At 44.4% G+C, this 15,674-nt stretch overlaps 1 protein-coding gene across 1 annotated transcript in view; it reads right to left on the bottom strand.

The window, feature by feature from the left end:
- Positions 1-676, bottom strand: part of Bsdc1 (BSD domain containing 1) — a 35,950-nt gene extending 35,274 nt beyond the window's left edge. The window contains exons 1-2 of the mRNA XM_004665265.3: positions 639-676; positions 302-362 (exon numbers count right to left, since the gene is read on the bottom strand). Of these exons, the coding sequence (XP_004665322.2) occupies positions 302-362; positions 639-649 (72 nt within the window). The 5' untranslated portion in view covers positions 650-676. The remainder of the gene's footprint in view (positions 1-301; positions 363-638) is intronic.
- Positions 677-15,674: the final 14,998 nt, after the last annotated feature.

The following is a 15,674-nucleotide window of genomic DNA, read 5'->3' as shown; positions in this document are numbered from 1 at the left end:
TACTGGGGGTGTTCTTCAAAGGCCTCTGTCAAATGCTCTCTCTTCTACAAAGAAGCTGTCAATTTTCTGAGCTGGAATAAACTGTCCCTTCCTATGCACTGCTAGGAAAGAACTGGTCTGGGTTTTAAAAGCAATCACCCCATGGCTAGCATCCCCACGGGTCTGCGTCAGGCCCGTCCTTTCGTAGACAGGTAAGGCATACAGCAAGAAAGGGCCCAGGCTGGCCTCCCGGAGGCGTGAAAGAGCCGGACAGAGCTGGCTGGACCTGGTTGCCCCGAGGCTGCGCGGGGCCCCGGCTTACCTTCTCTTTGACTGCCTGGTAGCTCTGCTGCAGCCAGCTCCGCCACCAGCCCACGTCCTCCCTGTGGAAGACAGACACAAGTGGCGGCCCGGCCCCGCGCTGCACGCCGGCCCGCCCACGAGCGGCTCAGGGCTTCTCCCTCGGCTGCGGCCCGCGGGCTGAGGCTAGGCAGGCCGCTCCCCCACCCCCTCACGCCGCCAGCTCCACGCTGCCGCTGTCAGCTTCGCCCTCGTCCGCCGCGCTGACCTCCTGTTCCCCCACGGCGACCCTAGCCCAGCACCCCCACACCCTGGGAGAATTCAGCCCCCAACGACTGGGAGCGGAATGACGGGCTCACCCTTCCGCCATCTTGCCTGCATGACATCACCACTATTTACCGACCTTTGACTTCCGACACGGCAACGCCCCCTCAAGCTCCGCCCCTGAAGCCCGCGGCCCAATCCTCACGCCGACTCCGCCCTCAGCACTGTTCTCGCCCCGCCCCTCGTCATTAGGCCCCGCCTCCTCTGAGCTCTATCCAATCCTAGTCCCCTAATTAGCGATTAAATTCCACCTCTGAACTCTCTATCCAATCCGGATTCAGGGTTGTCTTCGGGCTCCACTCCTCACCGACTTCAACTCTCCGGATCAGCCGACGTCTGATACGGTGGCCTTTGTAGGTCATGCTTAGCCCCTTGCTAGACTACGAACTGGGAGTAATTAGGGAGAAAAAGGAGGGGCTCGAACGTCTTGCTCCTTAGGACCGCCCCCCTTTGTGAATGCAGCTACGTCGCCAACGCTGGGCATGTGTTCTGTTCTCACTAATTCAGTGGGCGAGGACTGGGCTTCTGGGCCAGGTCCTGGCGGAGTGTGGAGGAATATTTAGAATGTTTAATATTCAGAGGAATATCCAGAATATTCTAGTACCCTAAGAGGGAGAGGCAGACATGTTCAATTATCACAAAACAATGTGAGCTGAATATGGGTCTCTGGAGACTGCCTGGAAGAGAGACCGAGTTGATGGGATCCAGCGCCTTATCTACGTCCAGTATCTGTGCCCCCTTGTTTTACAGTTACTTTTTGGGTTGTGTGGGTCTTTTGTTTTGTTTTGGTTTTTTGAGGTAGGGTCTCACTCTAGCCCAAGGTGACCTGGAATTCCCTGTGTAGTCTCAGGGTGGCCTTGAGCTCACAGAGATCTACCTCTCCTCATGAGTGCTGGGATTAAAGGCCATGGTTTTTAAGCCTTCCCTCTTGCAAGCAAGCACCTTAGCTAAGGCTAACCCGCCAATTAGCTCATAGCTTCTTGTCTCCTACTGCTCTGCATGCCGCTCTGGCTTTCCCTCTATGAAATTATTTCTGTCATCATATGTAATGTCATTTATTATTTCTCCTCTTAAAGGCAAGCAAACAAAACCCATTCTTTCTGTCGGGTTGGTGTTTTTTGGAGGAGACGGGGCCTTACTATGAAGTCACTGTAAATCTGGAACTTTGTGTAACTTACAATGACTTTTATTTTTAGTCCCCTGCCAGTCTCCTCAGTACTAAAATTACAGGTGTGTATCACCAGGCTGGACTTAGAAACCCACGCTTTTTTTTGGGGGGGGGGGTGTTTTTTGAAGCAGGGTCTCACTCTGGCCCAGGCTGACCTGGAATTCACTATGTAGTCTCAGGTTAGCCTCAAACTCATGGCAATCCTACCTCTGCCTCCCGAGTGCTGGGATTAAAGACATGCACCACCACCGACTCAACCTATGCTTTTTTTTTTTTAATTTTTTTTGTTTATTTTTATTTATTTATTTGAGAGCGACAGAGAGAGAAAGGGGCAGATAGAGAGAATGGGTGCGCCATGGCCTCCAGCCACTGCAAACGAACTCCAGACGCGTGCGCCCCCTTGTGCATCTGGCTAACGTGGGTCCTGGGGAATCGAGCCTTGAACCAGGGTCCTTAGGCTTCACAGGCAAGCGCTTAACTGCTAAGCCATCTCTCCAGCCCAACCTATGCTTTTTTTGATATAGGGATTTCCCCTATACAGCAAAATTGAATTAACTCCCCACTGTCTCCAGCTTCCCTCTCATTACCTATTAACTTAAAAAAAAATTTACTTATTTGCAAGCAGAGAGAGAAAGAGAAGAAAGACCGAGATGGAGAATGGGCACCCCAGGGCCTCCAGCCACTGTAAACGAACTCCAGCTGCATGTGCACTTTGTGCATCTGGCTTAAGTGGGTCATGGGGAATTGAACCTAGGTCCTTTGGCTTCACAGGCAAATGCCTTAACCACTAAGCCATTTGTTTGCCTGTCTGTGTTTCAAGGTAGGGTCTCACTCTAGCACAGGCTGACCTGGAATTCACTATGTATTCTCAAGGTGGCCTTGAACTCATGGCGATCCTCCTACCTCTGCCTCCCAAGTGCTAGGATTAAAGACATGTGCCACCAGGCCTGGCTCTATTAATTCTTTTCAGTTCCGTTGGATTTTTGTTGTTGTTGTTTGTTCGTTTGTTTTTGTTTTTCGAGGGAGGGTTTCATTCTAGCCCAGGCTGACCTGGAATTCACTATGTAGTGTCAAGGTGGCCTCAAACTTGGGGCAACCCTCCCACCTCCGCTTCCCGAGTGCTGGCATTAAAGGCGTGCACAAGCATGCTCGGGTGTTGTTGTTTTTTTTTTTTTCCTCCCCACAGTACATGGAAATAACTTTAGTTAAGGCCCCAAAAGCAATGACCAATAATCAATTTTCAATTCTCTTAATTTGACGATCAGCATCTTACACAACTCAACTGACCACTTCCTTCTCTCCCAAAGGCTTTCTTCTAGTAGCTTCCAAGATATCATGCTGTCATGAACTCTGATCATTTTGGGCACCTCCTTTACAGAGTTCTTAGCTCTCTTGTTACTAAGAAGTCCAAAAACTCAGTCCTTGGTCCTCTTTGATCATTTCTTCCTCAGGTGACCTCAAGTCTCATGATTTTTCAATGTTATGTCTGTGCTGGTATTTGCCAAATTTTCTCCCCAATCCAAATATCTTCTCAGAACACCAGGCTCATTATTCCATTTGGATGTATAACAGGCATATTAAATTTAACATGTCCCAAGACAAGTTTCTGAGGTATCTACCACAACTTCCTCCATCTGAAATGACAACCACATTCCTCCAGTTGCTGAAGCCAGGAATCTGGGAGTTTTCCTTGATTTTTTCACCTCCTTTCATACTCCAAAGCTGATTAGCAAGTTTGCTTTGCCTTTAAAATACAGACAGTGGGCTGGAGAGATGGCTTAGCAGTTAAGGCACTTGCTTGTGAAGCCTAAGGACCCAGGTTTGACTCCCCAGAACCCATGTAAGCCAGATGCACAAGGTGCACGTGTGCCTGGAGTTCATTTGCAGTGGCTGAGTCCCTGGCATGCCCATTCTCTGTCTTTCTGAAATAAATAACATAAAAATATAAATAAAATACAGCCAAAATCTAGTCTCTTATCACCCATCCACTGCTGCTATGTAGATCTAAGCCATCATCACCCTTCATCTAATTAATTACAAGAGCCCCTTACTAATACACTCTCCCCTTTTACCTTGTTAAGTCTGGTTTTAATTTATCCTGCAAGAAATTTTAAAACAAAGCAAAACAACACCTAAGTTGGTGAGACTTTTTTTTTTTTTTTTTGAGGTAGGGTCTTGCTTTCACCCAGGCTGATCTGGAATTCACTTAGTAGTATCAGGGTGACCTCAAACTCATGGCAGTCCTCCTAAATCTGCCTTCCTATTGCTGGGATTAAATGTGTCTGCCACCACACCTGGCTAGTTGGTGAGAACTGAAGATAACACAACTGTATTTGGAATATTATATGGCATTTCATTAAAAAAATTAAACATAGGGCTGGAGAGATGGCCTGGCAGTTAAGTGCTTGCCTGTCAAGCCTAAGGACCCCAGTTCGAGGCTCGATTCCCCAGGATCCACGTTAGCCAGATGCACAAGGGGCGCACTTGTCTGGAGTTCCTTTGCAGTGGCTAGAGGCTCTGGTGTGCCCATTCTCTACCTGTCTATCTGCCTCTTTCTCTCTCGCTCTCAAATAAATAAATAAATAAATAAAATTAAACATAGGAGTGGCTGGGCATGGGGGCGCATGTCTTTAATCCCAGCCCTTGGGAGGCAGAGGTAGGAGGATCACCATGAGTACGAGGCTACCCGGAAAATACATAGTGAATTCCAGGTAAGCCTGTGCTAGATTGAGACTCTATTTCAAAAAAAAAAAAAAAAAATTAAACACAAGGCTGGAGAGATGGCTTAACAATTCAGGAACTTACTAACAAAGTTTAAGGACCCAGGTCTGATTCTCCAGATCCCACGTAAGCCAGATGCCCATGGTGGCACATGCATCTGGACTTTGTTTGCAGTGGCTAGCGTCTCTGGTGTGCCTTTCCTCATTGCCCCCCTCTCTCTCTCACTCTCTCCATCTCTAAAAAATAACTAAAAAATAAAAATTAAACATAGTGCTGGAGAGATGGCTTAGCAGTGAAGGTGCTTAACTGTGAAACCTAAGGACTCCTGTTCAACTCTCCAGGTCCCACATAAGCCAGACACACAGTGATGCAAGCACGCAAGGTGGCACATGTGATCAAGGGGGCAGGGGCGCACGTGTTTGTAGTTTGATTGCAGTGCCTGGAGAAACTGGTACGCCAATTCTCTCTCTGGCTTTCTAGCACTCTGTAAAAAATGAAAAACAAAACAAAAAAAAAACTTAAATAGAAGTTGGAGATACAGATCAGTTGACAGACTGCTTGCCCAGTATGCACGAAGTCCTGGGTTTGATCCTCAAACACCACATAAACCAGGCGTGATGGTATATACCTGTAATCCCAGCAATGTGGAATTAGAGGTAAAAGATCAATGCCAATCTAGGATTCATGAGACTCTGTCCAAAACAAAACAAAATCCCACAAATATTAAACATAGAATTGCTCTATGAGCCAACAACTCCATTTGTAGGTATATATCCTAACAACTGAAAGCAGGAAGTTGAACAGATAAATGTACAGGCATGTTTATAGCAACATCACTCACAATAGCAAAAACAGGGCTGGAGATATAGCTCAGCAGTTAAGGTGCTTGCTACAAATCCTGACGACCTGAGTTCAATTCCCCAGTACCCACATAAAGCGAGATGCACACACTGGCACATATATCTGAAGTTCGTTTACAGTGGCTAGAGTCCTTGGCATGTCCTTTCTCTGTTTCTCTTTCTTCTCTCTGTCTCTCTCTCAAATAAATAATTTGTTTTGTTTTGTTTTCTTTTGTTTGTTGAGGTAAGGTCTCACTCTAGCTGAGGCTGACCTGGAATTTACTATGTAGTCTCAGGGTGGCCTCAAACTCACAGTGATCTTCCTACATCTGCCTCGCAGGTGAGTGCTGAGATTAAAAGCATGCACCACCACACCTGGCAAATAAAATATATTTTTTTAAAAAGATGATGACATCAAAATAAAAAAGAGGACACTGCAAGCCTTATATTTGGCTAGCCAGGCCAAATGAGCCAACGGGTGCAATACTGGCACATCTGTTATAGGGGAAACCAACTGCCCTCTAATTGGACTGGAGGCCTGCTCCATGGGGAGGAATACATCCCTGATACTGAAAACCTACAACAGAGCCCTAGGGATGTAACATCTGCTGGTGTCTAGCTAAATGTATATACTATGCTCACCAAAATGCCCAGTAAGCACTTGTCTTAATGTTCATATCCATATATTAATGCTATTCTCACTTTTGGTAGAGAACCTTCTCTTTTCAGATGGCAGTGACCTTGGGATGACTCAGAAGGCACCATGGTGCTGAGAAGAGGTGACAGAGGGGTGCTCAGTACTGAATTATCTCTATCACACCTTCTAAGACTCAGAGTCCATTGCGGAAGAGGTGGCAGAAAGAATGTAAGAGCCAAAGGAAGGGTAGGACTCCTTACAACATGCTCCACCAGACATAAAATGGCCTGGATATCCATGACCTCACAGTGCCTGACACTACCTACACCAGACCATCATAAGAGGAGGAAAAGATCATGACATCAAAATAAAAGAGAAACTGATTGAGAGGGGGAGGGGATATACTGGAGAGTGGAGTTTCAAAGGGGGAAATAGGGGGAGGGAGGGAATTATCATGGGATATTATTTACAATTATGGAAGTTGTCAATAAAAAAAGAAGCAAAAAAAAATCAATAAAAGAGAGAGTAACGGAGGGAGTTAGGGAGGGAATAACTATGGTGGACAATGGATTTGTGAAGGGGAAAGTGGGGGAAAGGAGAGAATTATCATGGTTTATTTTATTGTCTGTAAATATGGAAATGGTCAATAAAAAAAGAAAAATAGGAGTTGGGTGTGGCACCTTTAATTCCAGCATTCATGAAGCAAATGTAGGAGGATTGCCATGAGTTCAAGGCCAATCTGAGACTATATAGTGGATTGCAGATCAGCCTGAGCTAGAGTGAGACCCTACCTCATAAAAAAGAGGAGCCTGAAGGGATGGCTTAGTGGTTAAGGCATTTGCCCACAAAGCCAAAGGACCCTGGTTCAATTCCCCAGGACCCACGTAAGCCAGATGCACAAGGTAGTGCATGTATCTGGAGTTCATTTGCAGTGGCTGGAGGCCCTGGTGCACCCATTCTGTCTCCTCTCTCTCTCTCTCTGAATCTCTCAAATAAATAAAAACTTTAAAAATAATAATAATAAAAGAAAAACATTTAAAAATATATATTGCCAGGTGTGATGGCACACACTGTTAATCCCAGCACTCAGGAGGCAGAGGTAGGTGGATCACTGTGAGTTCGAGGCCACCCTGAATTCCAAGTCAGCCTGGGCTACAGAGTGAGACTCTACCTCATAATACCAAATAATAATAATAACAAATAAATAATTAAATAAAAGTTACAGCTGGGGCTGGTAGTGAAATGCCTTTAATCTCAGCACTCAGGAGGCAGAGGTAGGACTCAAGGCCAGCCTGGCACTACGGAGTGCCAGGTCAGGCTGGGCTAGAGTGAAACCCTACCTCGGAAACAAGAAAAAAACATAATGTTAAGAGCTGGGAAGATGGTTAGTGGTTAAGAACACTTCCTGTGCAAGTATGATGACATGAAATATTCTGAGAGACCCCTTGTGTTTGACCCCTAGGACCTATGTAAACAGCTGGGTCTGGCCATACACACCTGAAACCACTGTTCCTTGGAGGCTCCAGAATCATCCTTGCTCATATAAAATGGCAAGGTTGCTGGGCTTGGTGGCGCACGCCTTTAATCCCAGCACTCAGGAGGCAGAGGTAGGAGGATTGCCATGAGTTCGAGGTCACCCTGAGACTACATAGTTAATTCCAGGTCAGCCTGAGCTAGAGTGAGGCTCTACCTCGAAAAACCAAAAAAATTTAAAAAAATGGCAAGCCCCAGGACCACTGAGAGACTCTCACTCAAATAAGAATGCGTGGGAAAAGATACGCGTAGTGGTGCACACCTTTAATCCCAGCACTTGGGAAGCTGAGGTAGGAGGATCTCAGTGCGTTCCAGGTCAGCCTACACTACAGAGAGACCCTACCTGGGAAAAACAGCCACAAAGAAGTTTGTACTTTTCTTTCTCTGGTCGGGGGACACAACAAAGCAGAGGACTTGGGTGAGGGGAAAATCCAACACCCAGCCAGGTTTGGTGCATCTAAGCCATCATCTTGCATTTATTTGCTTACTTTGAGAGTGCCTGCCCAGTGCAGTTTGGAAAATAACATAAAACTTGCTGCAACGAGAAGAGTTTCTTAGTGTTATATACACCACTCTGGTCTTTTTTTTTTTTTTTTTTTTTTTTTACAGCCGAACCTATGGAGGGCCACTGGAAGGTTTCAAAGACATTGGTCAGGTAATAGCAGAGCCAGAACTGTAAACAGATTAATGCAGTGCAACAAATATTGGCCATTTGCTACATGCTAGTTGCTGGGTTTCAACATTAATTGCACATGAGCCCTGGCTGTTGTCAGATGAAAACCAATGCATGAAATGGTGAAGAATATTTTCCTACTTAGAGGTATTATACATGTAGGAAGGAAGTGAGATCAGTTTAGTTGGCTCTGGAGTTAGCTGGGAAGTTGATTGGTGAATGAGAGAGGAGCTGCCTTGGAATAGGCCCACAGTCTGCTTTTGGCCATTTCCAAATACTATGAATTCTTGAAAATGTAAGTTCTTGCTGGGTGTGGTGGTGCACTCAAGAGGTGAAGGACAAGGATCACAGAGAGTTCCAGGCCAGCATGAGGTACATAGGGAGATACCTTAAAACAACAAAAACCAAAATGTAAATTCTTTTTTTTAATTTTATTTTTTTAAAGATTTATTTTTATCTTATTTATTTATTTCAGAGCGACAGAGGAAGAGGCAGAATGAGATAATGGGTGCACCAGGGCCTCCAGCCACTGCAAATAACTCCAGATCCATGCACCACCTTGTGCATCTGGCTTACATGGGTCCTGGGGAATTGAGCCTTGAACCAGTGTCCTTAGGCTTCACAGGTAAGCACTTAACTGCTAAGCTATCACTCCAGCCCCTAAATTTTATTTATTTATTTGAGAGAGCAAGAGAAGGAAAGAGGCAGAGAGAGAGAGAAAGAAAGAGAATGGGTGTACCAGGGCCTCCAGCTACTGCAAACAAACTCCAGATGCATGTGCCACCTTGTGCATCTGGCTTACATGGGTCATGGGGAATTGAGCCTTGAACCGAGGTCCTTTGGCTTTGCAGGCAAACACCTGGCTGCTAACCCATTTCTCTAGCCCTTTAAAAAAATTTATTAGCCAGGTGTGGTGGCACAGGCCTTTAATCCCAACTCAGGAGGCAGAGGTAGGAGGATCACTGCGAGTTCGAGGCCACCCTGAGACTACATAGAGAATTCCAGGTCAGCCTGAGCTAAAGTGAGACCCTACCTCAAAAAACCAAACAAACAAAAAACAAAACAAAAAATTTTATTAATTTATTTACAAGCAGAGGATGAGAAAGAGAAGGGAGGGAATGAGCATACCAGGGCCTCTAGCCAATGCAAATAAACTTTAGGTGCATGAAAACAAAGTTTACCATTTTGGGGCTAGACATGTAATTTAGTGGCAGAGCACTTGCTTTGTATACATAATCCCCAGTACCAAAAAAAAAAGCCATTTGAAAAAAATACCATTTGACCTTTTTTTTGTTGTTTTTCTCCATTGTTTTTATTATTATTATTTATTTTGAGAGAATGGGCCTGTGAATGAATTCCAGACATGTGTGCCCCCTTGTGCATATGTATGACGTTACATGCTTATGTCATTGTACATCTGGCTATGTGGGAACTGGAGATTCGAACATGAGATTCTAGGCTTCTCAGGCAAGTGTCTTAACCCCCCAGCCATCTCTCCAGTGCCCCTCCCTCTTTTCTTGTTCTTGTGAGGTAGGTTTTGCTGTGGCCCAGGCTGATCTGGAATTCACTGTGGAGTCTCAGGGTTGCCTTGAACTTACAATGATCCTCCTACCTCTGCCTCCCCAGTGCTGGGATAAAAGGCGTGCAACAGTACACCTGGATCATTTTGTACATTTTAAATTTACTGGCTCCAGAATTGAATCAGGAGTGGCTGACAGCATAACAGATCTTCATGTTTCTGTGAGCCATAATCATCATTCATCTCCAGAACTTTTTCATTGTCCCAAAGGGAAACTCTGTATCTATTAAGCAAAGATCTATATGCTATTGCCTCCCCTCCTCAATTATTAGTAACCATCATTGTGTTTTCTGTCTTTATGAATTTGACTACTCTAGGTACCTCACATTAATGTAGCAATACAATACTTATCCTTTTGTGACTGGCTAATTTCATTGAGCATAATATTTTCATGTTATAGCATGTGTTAGAATTTCTTCCCTTTTCACGTTTCATGGTGAGTACAGTTTGTATTTATACATTCATCCATCAATGGGCCCTTAGATTTCTTCCATGATTTTGCTATTGTCTTTTTAAAAAATATTTTACTTATTTATGTATTTGAGAGAGAGAAAAAAGGCAGGGAGAGAGAGAGAGAGAGAGAGAGAGAGAGAGAGAGAGAGAGAAGAGAGAATGGGTGGGTCACTACAAATGAACTCCAGACACGTGCACCATTACCCTGGGCATCTGGCTTATGTGGGTACTAAAGAACCGAACCTGGGTTCTTTGGCTTTGCTGGCAAGCACCTTAACCACTAAGCCCTCTATCCAGCTCTTTTTTTTTGTTTGTTTTGTTTTGTTTTCAAGGTAGGGTCTTGCTACATAGTAAAGTCCAGATCAGCCTGGGCCAGAGTGAGACCCTACCTTGAAAAAAAAAAAAAAAAAGAAAAAAATTTGGTGGCTGGAGAGATGACTTAGTAGTTAAGGCACTTGCCTGTGAAGCCTAAGGACCCAGGTTCAAATCCCAGTACCCAGGTAGGCCAGATGCACAAGGCGTTGCATGGATCTGGAGCTCATTTGTAGTAGGTGGAGTCCATGGAGCACCTCCTCTCTCAAATAAATAAATAACACATTTTTTAAAAAGAAGATAATTTAGGCCGGGCGTGGTGGCGCATGCCTTTAATCCCAGCACTTGGGAAGTAGAGGTAGGAGGATCAGCGTGAGTTCAAGGCCACCCTGAGACTACATGGTGAATTCCAGGTCAGCCTCTGCTAGAGTGAAACCCTACCTTGAAAAACAAAACAAAAGAAGAAGAAGGAGGAGAAGGAGGAGGAGAAGATAATTTGGGGTCTGGAAAGATGGCTCAGCAGTCAAGGCACATGCCTGCAAAACCTAACAACTGGGTTTGATTCCACAGTACCCACATAAAGCCAGATGCACAAAGTGACCCATGAATCTGGAGTTTATTTGCAGTGGCTACAGACCTGGCATGCCCATTTTCTCTCTCTCTGAAATAATTAAGTACATAAATACTATAATTTTTTTTAAAAAGAAGATAAGCCAGGTGTGGTGGTGCATGCCTTTAGTCCCAGCACTTGGGAGGCAGAAGTAGGAGGATCACTGTGAGTTCAAGGCCGCCCTGAGACTACATAATGAATTTCAGGTCAGCCTAGGCTAAAGTGAGAACCTACCTCAAAAAGAACAAGAAAAAAGATAATTTGTGGACTGGAGAGATGGATCAGTGGTTAAAGACATTTGCTTGTAAAGCCTGATGGCTTGGGTTCAATTCCCCAATACCTATGTAAAGTCAGATGCACAGGGTGAAGTGTGTGTCTGAGTTGATTTGCAGAGGCTGGAGGCATTAGCTCCTTACCCTTGTCTTCAGACCTTAACACAATTCAGGGCACTCGTAGGTCAAAAAACACCTGCCAATCAAACAATATGTTAGAGGAGGGGGAGATGGCTCAGCAGTTACAGGTGTGTGTACAAAGCCTGTTGGTCTAGGTTCAATTCAACAGCCACCCACATGAAGCCAGATGGGCATTCATTTGCACTGGCAGGAGATTCTGGCACACACAAACACACCCAGACACAAATAAATAATTTAAAAATAGTATGTTAAAGAAATATTAAAAGCCAAGCGTGGTGGCACACGCTTTTAATCCCAGCGCTTGGGAGGCAGAGGTAGGAGGATCACTGTGAGTTCAAGGTCATCCTGAGACTACATAGTGAATTCCAGGTCAGCCTGGGCTACAGTGAAACCCTACCTTGAAAAACCAAAAAAAAAAAAAAAAAATTAGATAGATAGATAGATAGATAGATAGATAGATAGATAGATAGAGGCTGGAGAAATAGCTTGGTGGTTAAGGTGCTTGCCTGCAAAGCCTAATGACCTGGCTTCGATACCCAGTACCCATGTAAGCCAGCTGCACAAAGTGGTGCATATATCTGGAGTTCTTGCATTGGCTATAGACCCTGATGTGCCCATTCTCTTTCTGTCTCTCTGTGTCTGTATCTCTCTGCTTGCAAATAAATAAAAAAAAAAATTTTAAAACCCCAAAATATTGAACATAGGTTCAGAACTGGAACTCAGTTTTTTTCAATCTTTGGGGCTGTTTAGGTATCATATAGCTTGTGATATTTTGAATAAAATGTCCCCCATAGTGTTTTGAACACTTGGCCCCCAGCTGGTGACAATTTGGGATGATTATGGATCCTTTTTTTTTTTTTTTTTTTTAAATTTTAAATTATTTATTTATTTGAGAGCGACAGACACAGAGAGAAAGACAGATAGAGGGAGAGAGAGAGAATGGGCGCGCCAGGGCCTCCAGCCTCTGCAAACGAACTCCAGACGCGTGCGCCCCCTTGTGCATCTGGCTAACGTGGGACCTGGGGAACCGAGCCTCGAACCGGGGTCCTTAGGCTTCACAGGCAAGCGCTTAACCGCTAAGCCATCTCTCCAGCCCCTGATTATGGATCCTTTGGGAGGTGGATACTTGCTGGAGGAGGTGTGTTGCTAGGGATAGGACTTAGGCTAATACAGCCCAGTACATAAGACTACTTACACTCAGATAATGTGACAAGGTGTGATGCCCTGTTGTTTGTTCTTGGCGTGTGTTTCTTGCCGTGATGAAACTTCTCAGAGCTGTAAGATGAAAGAAAACCTTTCCTCCCATAAGGTACTTCAGGCCAAGGGTTCTATCCCAGCAACGATAAGGTAACTACTACATAGCTGTTAGAGAAACTATTGGAACAGGACTGGAGGGATGGCTAGCAGTTAGGGCCTTTGCCTGCAAAGCCAATGGACCCAGGTCCGATTCCCCAGTATCCACGTAATCCAGATGCACAAGGTTGTACACGCTTCTGGAGTTCATTTGCGGTGGCTGGAGGCCCTGGTGCGCCCATTCTCTCTGTCTGCCTCTCTCTCTGACTCTCTTAAATAAATAAATAAAACTTTAATATATATATATGAACCAGGTGTGATAGCCCATGCCTTTAATCCCAATACTTGGGAGGCAGAGGTAAGAGGACTACTATGAGTTTGAGGCCACCCTGAGACTACATAGTGAATTCCAGGTCAGCTTGGACTAGAGGAAGACCCTACCTTGAAAAATTGAAAAACCAAAAAAATAAAATAAGGGCTGGAGAGATGGCTTAGCAGATAAGGCACATGCCTGTGAAGCCTAAGGACCCAGGTTTGATTCTCCAGGTCCCACATAAGCCAGCTTCACATGGTGGCACATGTGTCTGGAGTTTATTTGCAGTGGCTGGAGGCCCTGGCATGCTCATTCTCCCTCCCTTTTTCTCTCTCCTCTTTCTCTAATAAGTAAAATAAAACTAAATCTTTTTTTTTTAAGCTGTAGCTTTTAGAAAAAATAAAATAAAATAAGCCAGGTGTGGTGGCACATATCTTTAATCCCAGCACTTGAGAGGCAAAGGTAGGAGGATCACTGTGAGTTCGAGGCTACCCTCAGACTACATAGTGAATTCCAGGTCAGCCTGGGCTAGAGTGAAACCCTACCTGAAAAAAACAAAAATAAATAAAATAAAATAATGGGCTGGAGAGATTGCTTAGTGGTTAAGGCACTTGCCTTAGTCTTTACTAAGGATCCAGGTTAGATTCCCCAACACCCACGAAAGCCAGGTGCACATGGTAGCACATGTATCTGGAGTTTGTTTACAGTGACTGAAGGCCCTGGTGTGCCAATTTTTTTCTCTCTAAAATAAATAAAAATAAAATATTCAAAAATATTCTTGCCAGGCGTGGTGGCGCACGCCTTTAATCTCAGCATTTGGGAGGCAGAGATAGGAGGATTGCTGTGAGTTCAAGGCCACCCTGAGACTACACAGTGAATTCCACGTTAGCTTGAGCTAGAGTGAGACCCTACCTCGAAAAAGCAAAAAAAAAAAAGAAATTAATACGTGTTCTTTCACCCCATTCCTGAACCTCAAACCGTCCATTGCCCCAATTCCTGAGGTTCTGTCAGTCCCTTTCTGCTGCTGAGTCCTGCCTGGAATCTTGGCTCTGGTTCTCAAGAAGTCCTTACACTTAATTACCAGCAGATGGCGCTGTGCACGCGTTCAGGCGAGGCCCGCTCCCTGTCTTCAGGCAGGCATGGGAACTCTGATTTCCTGGAGAGGAAGGGCTCTCAGTGGAAAGCAACCAGGCCTTGGAAAAGCTTGGGAGGTGACTTAAACCTTTTAGTCCTTGTGGTAGCGTCCAAGATCCAAGCCCACTTTTGTTCTACTGTGGAGATACCAATAGAGTTGGCAAGAAAATGGTTAAATAATTTGTGGGATCTGGCACAAAATGACTCCGCCTAAATTTCTGGTAGAGGCAACAGAAACGATGCCTAAAAGCTGACTGAGTTGTGGTTTCAGCTTTCTAGAGCTGATTGTTCAAATTTCAGAAATTTTATGCACAAATTGTTGAACTGAACAATCATTCCTCCCCCGCTCTCTCTCTGCCTCTTTCTCTCTCAAATATAAATAAAAATAAGATATAAAAATCATAACAAAAATTTAGACAGGTGTGGTGGTACATATTTTTTTAATCCCAGCACTGGGGAGGCACAGGTAGGAGGATCTCCATGAGTTCAAGGCCACCCTGAGACTACATAGTGAATACCAGGCCAGCTTGGACTAGAGCGAGACCCTATGTCAAAAAAACAAAGCATAGGTCTGGAGAGATAGCATAGCAATTAAGGCACTTGCCTGTGAAGCCTGATGACCCAGATTTGATTACCCAGGACCAATGTAACCCTACCTCCAAAAACAAACAAACAAACAAACAAACAAAAAACCCCCAAAAACCCTTACATAAATTTATAATTCAATTATATAAAAAGAAAAGTACTAAATACCTCAATAAAAACACAACAGATCAAAAGTACTAAATACCCCCAAACTCATCACTATGTAATATTTATTATTATTATTATTATTATTTTTTTTTTTTATCTCTACAGACAAACTGTTTATTGAGAGAAACAGCCAGGGGCAGTTGCCTTCCCACAGGATGAAGGCTGACGCACTGAATCAGGCTGGGGTCAGACTTATAAGGAGGATCCTAAGAAACAGATTGTACCAGGTGCTGATGATAAGACAACTGTAGCCTTTTGTGTCATTGTCCAGGATAGGTTTCTTTAACCAGGTTTGTCTAAGGGAGGGCACTCAGATGATTTCTGGTCCTACAAGGCCATCTGAGCTAAGAGGAGTGCATCAATCAGAGGAGGTATCAAGCTTAATGAGGCCAAATACCTCTGTGACTTCTTTATTGCCTGCTAGTTTTAGGGATAATTATTAACTCTTTAGTTCCCTCTAGTTTTCAGGCTATTAACCCTTCTATCTATCTATCTATCTATCTATCTATCTATCTATCTATCTATCTATCTATCTATCTATCTTCATAGGCTGTAGAGATGGCACATGCATTTAGAGTTTGTTTGCTGTGGCAGGAGGCCTTGGAGTGCTTATTCTTTATCTACCTCTATTGCTCTCTCT

The sequence above is a fragment of the Jaculus jaculus genome, chromosome 5 (genome assembly GCF_020740685.1).
Source record: "Jaculus jaculus isolate mJacJac1 chromosome 5, mJacJac1.mat.Y.cur, whole genome shotgun sequence".
NCBI lineage: Eukaryota > Metazoa > Chordata > Mammalia > Rodentia > Dipodidae > Jaculus > Jaculus jaculus.
This window is presented reverse-complemented; position numbering and strand designations above follow the sequence as displayed.